Source organism: Xenopus tropicalis, chromosome 8 (assembly GCF_000004195.4).
Source record: "Xenopus tropicalis strain Nigerian chromosome 8, UCB_Xtro_10.0, whole genome shotgun sequence".
NCBI lineage: Eukaryota > Metazoa > Chordata > Amphibia > Anura > Pipidae > Xenopus > Xenopus tropicalis.
Window position 1 is genome coordinate 134,873,231 of NC_030684.2, and position 12,197 is coordinate 134,885,427.

The following is a 12,197-nucleotide window of genomic DNA, read 5'->3' on the forward strand; positions in this document are numbered from 1 at the left end:
CACCCACATACTCTGTATAATATTATCCTCTTGCAAAACTATTATGGCTCAAACTCCTAATTCCAACCCTCCCATTCATTTCAGAAACAGGATGAGAGATCTGTATGAGGGAAAGGATTAGAAATCAGCTGCCTCAAATGTCTCTTTAATACTAATTTACTTCTTAATTATCAGAACTACATTTCTAAAAAGCCCTTGTACTCTCTATTAAAGCCACTTACCTTCCTTGCTCTGCCGCACATTCTGTTTGCCTGCAACGGAAACATTGCTAAGTGTTAAATAACCCGCTGAATAACCCGCTGAATAACCCGCTGAATAACCCGCTGAATAACCCGCTGAATAACCCCCAGAATAACCCCCAGAATAACCCGCTGAATAACCCGCTGAATAACCCCCAGAATAACCCCCAGAATAACCCCCAGAATAACCCGCTGAATAACCCCCAGAATAACCCGCTGAATAACCCGCTGAATAACCCGCTGAATAACCCGTTGAATACCCCGCTGAATAACCCCCAGAATAACCCCCAGAATAACCCGCTGAATAACCCCCTGAATAACCCCCTGAATAACCCCCTGAATAACCCCCTGAATAACCCGCTGAATAACCCGCTGAATAACCCCCTGAATAACCCGCTGAATAACCCGCTGAATAACCCGCTGAATAACCCGCTAAATAACCCGCTAAATAACCCGCTGAATAACCCTCTGAATAACCCGCTGAATAACCCGCTGAATAACCCCCAGAATAACCCGCTGAATAACCCGCTGAATAACCCGCTGAATAACCCGCTGAATAACCCCCAGAATAACCCCCAGAATAACCCCCAGAATAACCCGCTGAATAACCCGCTGAATAACCCGCTGAATAACCCGCTGAATAACCCGCTGAATAACCCGCTGAATAACCCCCAGAATAACCCGCTGAATAACCCTCTGAATAACCCGCTGAATAACCCGCTGAATAACCCCCAGAATAACCCGCTGAATAACCCGCTGAATAACCCGCTAAATAACCCGCTGAATAACCCGCTGAATAACCCCCAGAATAACCCGCTGAATAACCCGCTGAATAACCCGCTAAATAACCCGCTGGCTAAACACAGACTGTCGGACCCCATAGCTGCACTGAAGTCCCTGTAGCAGTAACAGTAAATAAGAGGACAGGGGAGCCATTACTCACAGTTACCCGGTGCCGCCCGGAGTCGCTCTGCAAATGAAGGGGGAGATCATGTTATTTATGTTTGGGGGTCGGAGAGACTCAAGGGAATGAGGTTGGAAATACAAATGGTGAGAAACCCACTGCCCAGAACCCACAGTGTCACTCTCTCCTGGGAATAAACATGTGAATTATTTACACAACTGAGTCTGTACAAACCCAATATCTGTTCTAATTCTTAGGGGCCCGGGGCCTGGCATTGCTGCTAAGTTAAAGGATAAGTAAACTATAAAAAATATAATGTAAGATTGCTCGGGGGGGGAGGGGGGGTTCCAGGCACTTTTGCCATTTACATTCATTATTATTTTCCAGTTTCAGAGCTATTTAAAGGGGAGGTTCACCTTTGAGTTAATATTAAGTACGTTATAGAAAGGCCAACTCTAAGCAATTTTTTAACTGGTCTCCATTATTATTTTTTTTTAACCATTTGCTTTCTCTGACTCTTTCCAACTTTCAAAATGGGGGTCACTGACCCCGGAAGCCAAAATACTGTTGCCCTTTGAGGCTACAATTTTATAGTTATAGTTACTTTTTACTAATTATTTATCTATTCAGGTCCACTCCTACTCATATACCGGCCTCTAACTGAAACCGCTCCCTGAAATATTTAAAAAAAACACAAATTAAAAAATTGAGACCAATTGCAAATTGTCTCAGAATATCACTCTCTTTACAACATACTAAAAGTTAACTCAAAGGTGAACAACTCCTTTAACTGCCAATATAATGAATTTTGTAACATCACGGCCACCTGCTGGTCAGTTCCTGTAACTACAGAGATATCCCTTCAGAAGGGAAACAGAGAAGGGTTCTGATGTTTCTCTGCTCAGGAAGGAGATGGGAAAGGACATCTGTGGCCTCTGATCTTTTTCCTGAGCAAAGCAATTACCGTATATACTCGAGTATAAGCCGATCCGAATATAAGCCCAGGTACCTAATTTTACCTAAGAAAACTGTATAAACTTATTGACTCGAGTATAAGCCTAGGGTGGGAAATGCAGCAGCTACTGCTAAGTTTCAATAAAACTTAAGGGCACATTTACTAACCCATGAATCCGAATCCGAATTGGAAAAATTTCGATTGGAAAACAAACATTTTGCGACTTTTTCGTATTTTTTGTGATTTTTTCGGCGCCTTTACGACTTTTCGGAAATTGTCTCGACTTTTTTGTTACCAATACGATTTGCGCGAAAAAACGCGAGTTTTTCGTAGCCATTACGACTTGCGCGAAAAGTCGCGCCTTTTTCGTAGCCATCCCGAAAGTTGCGCAAAATCTGGCGATTTTTTCGTAGCGTTAAAACTTAAAAGGCGCGACTTTTCGCGCAAGTTTTAACGCTACGAAAAAATCGCCAGATTTTGCGCAATGGCTACGAAAATGTCGCGACAATTTTCCGAAAAATTCCGATCATTACGAAAAAAACGAAATCGGACGCATTCGGCCCGTTCTTGGGTTAGTAAATGTGCCCCTTAGCGTAACCCCATGTGAACTTTTCATAAATATATCATGCTGACAGCTGCAGATTACAGAAAGGTGAATGGAGGACCCTTTGACCCTACTGCCTTGAAGAGTTACAGCACGAGGAAAGAAAACAGGTACAGGGAAAGGAAAACTGCTGTGTGCGCACAATTCTAGTACCCAAAGAATTAGCTAATTTCTTTGTAAATGTAACGTCTTCTTTATAAAATGCTCACAGTTACAAGTATTTACAAAAGAGTGATTGAAAGACTCCTGGTTCCAGACAGTGAACATACTTTCACTTTTACACAAATTAATTTTTTTGGGCTTAGATGCCCTTTAAAGGAACAGTAACAGCAAAAAATGAAAGTGTATAAAAGTAATTACAATATAATGTACAATTGCCCTGCATTTCTACAACTGGTGTGTTTGCCTCTTGAAAGACTACTATAGTATAGTAAGCTGCTGTGTAGCCCTGGGGGCAGCCGTTCCTGCACTGGTACAGCTGGGGTGTTTGCTACAGAAACCCTACTATAGTTTATATAAATACCCCGCTGTGTAGCCCCGGGGGCAGCCATTCCTGCACTGGTACAGCTGGGGTGTTTGCTACAGAAACCCTACTATAGTTTATATAAATACCCCGCTGTGTAGGCCCGGGGGCAGCCATTCCTGCACTGGTACAGCTGGGGTGTTTGCTACAGAAACCCTACTATAGTTTATATAAATACCCCGCTGTGTAGCCCCGGGGGCAGCCATTCCTGCACTGGTACAGCTGGGGTGTTTGCTACAGAAACCCTACTATAGTTTATATAAATACCCCCGCTGTGTAGCCCCGGGGGCAGCCATTCCTGCACTGGTACAGCTGGGGTGTTTGCTACAGAAACCCTACTATAGTTTATATAAATACCCCGCTGTGTAGCCCCGGGGGCAGCCATTCCTGCACTGGTACAGCTGGGGTGTTTGCTACAGAAACCCTACTATAGTTTATATAAATACCCCGCTGTGTAGCCCGGGGGCAGCCATTCCTGCACTGGTACAGCTGGGGTGTTTGCTACAGAAACCCTACTATAGTTTATATAAATACCCCCGCTGTGTAGCCCTGGGGGCAGCCGTTCCTGCACTGGTACAGCTGGGGTGTTTGCTACAGAAACCCTACTATAGTTTATATAAATACCCCCGCTGTGTAGCCCCGGGGGCAGCCATTCCTGCACTGGTACAGCTGGGGTGTTTGCTACAGAAACCCTACTATAGTTTATATAAATACCCCGCTGTGTAGGCCCGGGGGCAGCCATTCCTGCACTGGTACAGCTGGGGTGTTTGCTACAGAAACCCTACTATAGTTTATATAAATACCCCGCTGTGTAGCCCCGGGGGCAGCCATTCCTGCACTGGTACAGCTGGGGTGTTTGCTACAGAAACCCTACTATAGTTTATATAAATACCCCCGCTGTGTAGCCCCGGGGGCAGCCATTCCTGCACTGGTACAGCTGGGGTGTTTGCTACAGAAACCCTACTATAGTTTATATAAATACCCTGCTGTGTAGCCCCGGGGGCAGCCATTCCTGCACTGGTACAGCTGGGGTGTTTGCTACAGAAACCCTACTATAGTTTATATAAATACCCCGCTGTGTAGCCCCGGGGGCAGCCATTCCTGCACTGGTACAGCTGGGGTGTTTGCTACAGAAACCCTACTATAGTTTATATAAATACCCCGCTGTGTAGCCCCGGGGGCAGCCATTCCTGCACTGGTACAGCTGGGGTGTTTGCTACAGAAACCCTACTATAGTTTATATAAATACCCCGCTGTGTAGGCCCGGGGGCAGCCATTCCTGCACTGGTACAGCTGGGGTGTTTGCTACAGAAACCCTACTATAGTTTATATAAATACCCCCGCTGTGTAGCCCCGGGGGCAGCCATTCCTGCACTGGTACAGCTGGGGTGTTTGCTACAGAAACCCTACTATAGTTTATATAAATACCCTGCTGTGTAGCCCCGGGGGCAGCCATTCCTGCACTGGTACAGCTGGGGTGTTTGCTACAGAAACCCTACTATATTTTATATAAATACCCCGCTGTGTAGCCCCGGGGGCAGCCATTCCTGCACTGGTACAGCTGGGGTGTTTGCTACAGAAACCCTACTATAGTTTATATAAATACCCCGCTGTGTAGCCCCGGGGGCAGCCGTTCCTGCACTGGTACAGCTGGGGTGTTTGCTACAGAAACCCTACTATAGTTTATATAAATACCCCGCTGTGTAGCCCCGGGGGCAGCCGTTCCTGCACTGGTACAGCTGGGGTGTTTGCTACAGAAACCCTACTATAGTTTATATAAATACCCCCGCTGTGTAGCCCCAGGGGCAGCCATTCCTGCACTGGTACAGCTGGGGTGTTTGCTACAGAAACCCTACTATAGTTTATATAAATACCCCCGCTGTGTAGCCCCAGGGGCAGCCATTCCTGCACTGGTACAGCTGGGGTGTTTGCTACAGAAACCCTACTATAGTTTATATAAATACCCCGCTGTGTAGCCCCGGGGGCAGCCATTCCTGCACTGGTACAGCTGGGGTGTTTGCTACAGAAACCCTACTATAGTTTATATAAATACCCCGCTGTGTAGCCCCGGGGGCAGCCGTTCCTGCACTGGTACAGCTGGGGTGTTTGCTACAGAAACCCTACTATAGTTTATATAAATACCCCGCTGTGTAGCCCCGGGGGCAGCCATTCCTGCACTGGTACAGCTGGGGTGTTTGCTACAGAAACCCTACTATAGTTTATATAAATACCCCGCTGTGTAGCCCCGGGGGCAGCCATTCCTGCACTGGTACAGCTGGGGTGTTTGCTACAGAAACCCTACTATAGTTTATATAAATACCCCCGCTGTGTAGCCCCGGGGGCAGCCATTCCTGCACTGGTACAGCTGGGGTGTTTGCTACAGAAACCCTACTATAGTTTATATAAATACCCCGCTGTGTAGCCCCGGGGGCAGCCGTTCCTGCACTGGTACAGCTGGTGTGTTTGCTACAGAAACCCTACTATAGTTTATATAAATACCCCGCTGTGTAGCCCCGGGGGCAGCCGTTCCTGCACTGGTACAGCTGGGGTGTTTGCTACAGAAACCCTACTATAGTTTATATAAATACCCCGCTGTGTAGCCCCGGGGGCAGCCATTCCTGCACCGGTACAGCTGGGGTGTTTGCTACAGAAACCCTACTATAGTTTATATAAATACCCCGCTGTGTAGCCCCGGGGGCAGTCATTCCTGCACTGGTACAGCTGGGGTGTTTGCTACAGAAACCCTACTATAGTTTATATAAATACCCCGCTGTGTAGCCCCGGGGGCAGCCGTTCCTGCACTGGTACAGCTGGGGTGTTTGCTACAGCTTATTTATACAGTGGCTTTTTTTTGCAGAGCAACAGCACACAGCAAAATGTACATAAAAGCACATAGCCAGGCACAGTGGTTGTGCAGTTACTTACCCGGCTTGGGCTGTGTCGCCAGAAGCGCTTCTGCAGAGGCAACAGATGATATTAGCAACTGATCAGGGGCGGGCCGAGCTGACCGGGCGCCCTAGGCAATCCGGTTGGCTACCTTGCCCCTGCACCAGGGGGCGGGGCGCGACGTGGTGTGCGATGCGGCACGACGCAAAACTGTACTAGGGGTAGGCAGGAGAGGCTGCTGCCTGGCGCCCCCCAATCATTGCGCCCTAGGCAGCTGCCTCTTCTGCCTACCCCTAGTTCCGGCCCTGCAACTGATGGATGAAAGTTGAGTAGTAGGTTTGTCAAGGTGGCTTGATGCAAAATGGCAATGAAATATAATATCTAACAAGTGTCTTTGGGCCTTATTTAAGATGCATATGGCAGGGTGCAAAGTGCAAAAATTAGGTGTACAGGTATGGGACCTGTTATCCAGAATTCTCAGGAGAGTTTTCTCTCTGGAGTTTTTCTGTAAGTTGGATCTCCATACCTCAAGTCTACTAATTAAGCATTTAACCATTAATTAAACCTAATAGGATTGTTCTGCCCCCAATAAGGGGTAATTATATCTTAGTTGGGATCAAGTACAGGTACTGTTTTATTATTACAGAGAAAAAGGGAATCATTTAACCATGAAATAAACCCAATAGGGCTGTTCTGCCCCCAATAAGGGGTAATTATATCTTAGTTGGGATCAAGTACAGGTACTGTTTTATTATTACAGAGAAAAGGGAATCATTTAACCATTAAATAAACCCAATAGGGCTGTTCTGCCCCAATAAGGGGTAATTATATCTTAGTTGGGATCAAGTACAGGTACTGTTTTATTATTACAGAGAAAAGGGAATCATTTAACCATTAAATAAACCCAATAGGGCTGTTCTGCCCCCAATAAGGGGTAATTATATCTTAGTTGGGATCAAGTACAGGTACTGTTTTATTATTACAGAGAAAAGGGAATCATTTAACCATTAAATAAACCCAATAGGGCTGTTCTGCCCCAATAAGGGGTAATTATATCTTAGTTGGGATCAAGTACAGGTACTGTTTTATTATTACAGAGAAAAGGGAATCATTTACATAGTTACATAGGGTTGAAAAAAGACCATTGTCCATCAAGTTCAACCCATCCGAGTAAACCCAGCACACAACCTATACTAACCAATCTATACACTCACATACATAAACTATATATATACAACCAGTAATACTAACTGTAGATATTAGTACCACAATAGCCTTGGATATTCTGCTTGTTCAAAAACTCATCCAGGCCCCTCTTAAAGGCATTAACAGAATCTTCCATTACCCCATCACTAGGAAGGGCATTCCCCAACCTCCCTGCCCTCACCGTGAGGAACCCCCTACGCTGCTTCAAATGGAAGCTCCTTTCCTCTAATCTATAGGGGGGGCCTCTGGTGCACTGATTGTTTTTATGGGAAAAAAGAACATCCCCCATCTGCCTATAATCCCCTCTAATGTACTTGTACAGAATAATCATGTCCCCTCGCAAGCGCCTCTTTTCCAGAGAAAACAACCCCAACCTCGACAGTCTAACCTCATAGTTTAACCCTTCCATCCCCTTTACCAGTTTAGTTGCAGTCTCTGCACTCTCTCCAGCTCATTAATATCCTTCTTAAGGACTGGAGCCCAAAACTGCCCCCATACTCAAGGTGAGGCCTTACCAGGGACCTATAAAGGGGCAAAATTATGTTCTCATCCCTTGAGTCAATGCCCTTTTTTATACAAGACAGCACTTTATTTGCTTTAGTAGCCACAGAATGACACTGCCTGGAATTGGACAACTTGTGATCTACAAAAACCCCTAGATCCTTCTCCATTAAGGATGCCCCCAACACACTACCATTCAGTAGATAGTTTGCGTTTATATTATTTCTACCAAAGTGCATAACTTTGCACTTATCAACATTGAACCTCATTTCCCAGTTTGCTGCCCAGTTTTCCAATTTTGTCAAATCTCTCTGCAAAGCGGCAGAATCCTGCATGGAACTTATAGTTTTGCCCAATTTAGTGTCATCAGCAAAAATAGAAACAGTACTCTCTATGCCCTCCTCCAGGTCATTAATAAACAAGTTAAAAAGCAAAGGCCCAAGGACTGACCCCTGCGGTACCCACTAACCACACTGGCCCAATTAGAAAATGTTCCATTTACCCCACTCTTTGTACTCTATCCTTCAGCCAGTTCTCTATCCAATTACAAATATTATGTTCTAGGCCAATATTCCTCAATTTGATCATTAACCTTCTGTGAGGTACTGTATCAAACGCTTTAGCAAAGTCCAAGTAGATGACATCAACTGCCATTCCAGCATCAAGGTTCCTACTCACCTCCTCATAAAAGGCAACTAAATTAGTCTGGCAAGATCTGTTACACATAAAACCATGCTGGCACAAACTAATAGTATTGTGAACTGCAATGTATTCAAGTACCCTATCCCTTATTACCCCTTCCAAAAGTTTTCCTACTACTGATGTCAGACTAACAGGCCTATAGTTTTCAGGCTGAGAACGGGATCCCTTTTTAAATAACGGCACCACATTAGCAATCCGCCAGTCTCTTGGCACCATGCCAAACCTCAACGAATCCTGAAAAATGAAGTGAAGAGGTTTGGCAATCACAGCGCTCAGCTCATTTAATACCCTGGGATGAATCCCATCCGGCCCTGGACCTTTGTTTACCTTTACATGTTCAAGTCTCTTTTGAATTTCCTCCTGAGTGACCCACGCGTCAGTAGCTAAATTACTAGCACTGGGCATATTACAAGGGAAGCCTTCATTATCTGGCTCCTCAGATGTATAGACAGATGAAAAATGAGAGTTCAAAATTTCTGCTTTTTCCCCGTTTTCATCAACCAACGTACCCCCCCGTGATAATAAAGTTCCCACCCCTTCTTGCTTCATTTTTTTACTATTCACATAATTAAAAAATAATTTAGGATTCTTTTTACTCCTAGCTGCAATATCCCTTTCCATTTCTATTTTAGCTGCTTGATAGCTTTTTTGCTGCTTTATTTGCTTCCTTGTACCTGATGAAAGTTTCCGCTGTCCCAGCTAACTTGAATGCCCTAAAAGCACGTTTTTTCTTACCAACCTCGATCCTAACTCTTTTGTTCAGCCATAAAGGTTTTGCTTTGCGATGCCTCTCCTTGCTTACAAGGGGAATATACTGCTGTGTATACCTGCAAAGCAATGTTTTAAAGATGTTCCATTTTCCTTCTGTGTCTAACCCCATGAAAAGCCTTTCCCAGTTGACACATTGCAGAGATGCCCTTATACTGGCAAAGTCTGCACGTCTAAAATTGAGCGATTTAGTTACTCCCTTATAGAGCTGTCTCTGCAGCATTATCTCAAAGGAGACCATGTTGTGATCACTGTTCCCCAAATGCCCCCCCCCCCCACACAAATGTTAGAGATAAGTTCAGTATTATTAAATATTACCAGGTCCAAAATAGAGTCATTCCTAGTGGGTGCTTGAACCGCCTGAAATAAAAAGTTGTCATTTAGCATATTTACAAACCTACTAGCTTTTTCTGACTTAGCCCCCCCATTACTCCAGTCAATGTCCGGATAATTAAAGTCCCCCATAATAACAACTTGACCCAATTTTGAAGCCTCCTCCATTTCCAAAAGTAGCTGGGCCTCATCCCCCTCATCTATACGGGGTGGTTTATAGCATACACCAATGATCATTTTCTTTGTGACCTTCAGCCCTACTGAAATTTCTACCCAAAGAGATTCAACGTTTTCATTGGTAATGTCTTTATTACATGGCTTTAAATCTGACTTTACGTAAAGACAAACCCCTCCACCCTTTTTAATCTCTCTGTCCCTCCTAAAAAGTGTATACCCATTTAAATTTGCAGCCCAGTCGCATTTTTCATCCCACCAGGTCTCAGTGATACCAATTAAATCATAATTTTCAATACATGCAATAGCCTGCAGCTCCCCTAATTTACCCGACAAGCTACGCGCATTACCCAGCATGCAGCGGAGATTAATACTTCTCCCTCTGATGCTTACATTAGCTAAAGGACAGTTAGAGCTAAGGTGAAAATTAGTCTGTTTCCCTTGTAACAATGGAAGCTCCTTATCTGATAAACTATATGCCCCCCTCACTCCTCCCCCACAACCCTTTACTGGTCCCACTGCCCCGTCTACACTAGCTCTCCCATAAGAATCTAGCTTACCAACCCCCCCCTTGTCTAGTTTAAACACTCCTCCAGCCTCTTAACCATTCTCTCCCCTAGCACAGTAGACCCCCTTCCATTGAGGTGCAATCCGTCAGGGCTGTATAGATTGTACCCCAAAGAAAAGTCAGCCCAGTGCTCTAGGAACCCAAACCCTTCCTTCCTACACCAAGACTATAGCCACGCATTTAGCGCCCTAAGCTCCCGCTGTCTCCCTAAACTAGCACGCGGCACCGGCAAAATTTCCGAAAAAATTACATTGGAGGACCTTTGCTTAATCTTAGAGCCTAGATCCCTGAACTCACTCTTTAAGGTCCCCCCTCCTACTGTTCATTTTGTCGTTAGTACCGATATGTACCAAGACAGCCGGGTCATGCCCAGCCCCTCCCAATAATGTGTCAACCCGATCAACCACGTGCCGAACCCTGGCACCAGGAAGACAGCAAACTGTCCGGTTGAAGCGATCCGCTTGACAGATTACCCTGTCCACTTTCCTAATGATCGAATCCCCTATAACCACCATCTGTTTAGGCCTAGCTCTGCTCTCCTCCCCACCACTACTAGAGAAACTGGTCTCCCGGCTGTTAGAGAGATCAGTCCCATCTAGAACCGCCAGTCCAGAGTTCACACTCCCATCTTCCTCACACAATCTGGCAAATCTGTTGGGATGCGCAAACCCTGGAGCAGCCTCCCTTTTTCTTTTCCCCACACTAGATTTTCTAACTGTCACCCAGCTTACTGCCTTATCCTTTTGCTGCTCCCCTCCCCCCCTACTATCTGACCCCGCTAGTTCTTGTTCAGTTAACAAGAGACCCCTCTCAAGATTGTTAATAGAACGCAGTATTGCAACTTGTTCCTCTAGAGCTCTAACGCGAGCCTCTAAAGTGGCAATTCGCTCACATCCACAACAGAGGTATGCACTTTGGAACTGTTGTTCCACAACTGCATACATGCGGCAGGCTGTGCACTGTGTCATACCTTCAATGTTGCTACCACTCATTCTCCCAGTTACAGAAACAGTTAAACAAAAATTGGTGAAAAAGGCTTTAAAATAAACACAATTTTTTTTTTTTTTTTTTACCTTGTTTTAACTCCTTTAGTTTGTAACTCCTGTGTTTATAACTCCACTTACAGAGCCCCACTAACTCCTGTGATTATAACTCCACTTACAGAGCCCCACTAACTCCTGTGTTTATAACTCCACTTACAGAGCCCCACTAACTCCTGTGATTATAACTCCACTTACAGACCCACTAACTCCTGTGATTATAACTCCACTTACAGAGCCCCACTAACTCCTGTGTTTATAACTCCACTTACAGAGCCCCACTAACTCCTGTGTTTATAACTCCACTTACAGAGCCCCACTAACTCCTGTGATTATAACTCCACTTACAGAGCCCCACTAACTCCTGTGATTATAACTCCACTTACAGAGCCCCACTAACTCCTGTGATTATAACTCCACTTACAGAGCCCCACTAACTCCTGTGATTATAACTCCACTTACAGACCCACTAACTCCTGTGATTATAACTCCACTTACAGAGCCCCACTAACTCCTGTGATTATAACTCCACTTACAGAGCCCCACTAACTCCTGTGATTATAACTCCACTTACAGACCCACTAACTCCTGTGATTATAACTCCACTTACAGAGCCCCACTAACTCCTGTGATTATAACTCCACTTACAGAGCCCCACTAACTCCTGTGATTATAACTCCACTTACAGACCCACTAACTCCTGTGATTATAACTCCACTTACAGAGCCCCACTAACTCCTGTGTTTATAACTCCACTTACAGAGCCCCACTAACTCCTGTGTTTATAACTCCAC

At 45.1% G+C, this 12,197-nt stretch overlaps 1 protein-coding gene across 3 annotated transcripts in view; it reads right to left on the reverse strand.

Annotated features, from left to right (window-relative positions):
* LOC100497195 (selection and upkeep of intraepithelial T-cells protein 2) overlaps window positions 1-12,197 on the reverse strand; it is a 43,300-nt gene that overhangs the window by 1,589 nt on the left and 29,514 nt on the right. For 2 of the 3 annotated variants that reach the window (XR_004219578.1, XR_004219577.1), the window contains exons 6-7: window positions 1,183-1,209; window positions 222-251 (exon numbers count right to left, since the gene is read on the reverse strand). Coding sequence is in view for 1 of the 3 variants with exons in the window: in XM_031890769.1 (XP_031746629.1) it covers window positions 9,629-9,648 (20 nt within the window). In the remaining 2 variants the exon portion in view is untranslated. Of the gene's footprint in view, window positions 1-221; window positions 252-1,182; window positions 1,210-9,609; window positions 9,649-12,197 lie in introns of those variants that run through there. The other variant, XM_031890769.1, reaches the window with a different exon arrangement.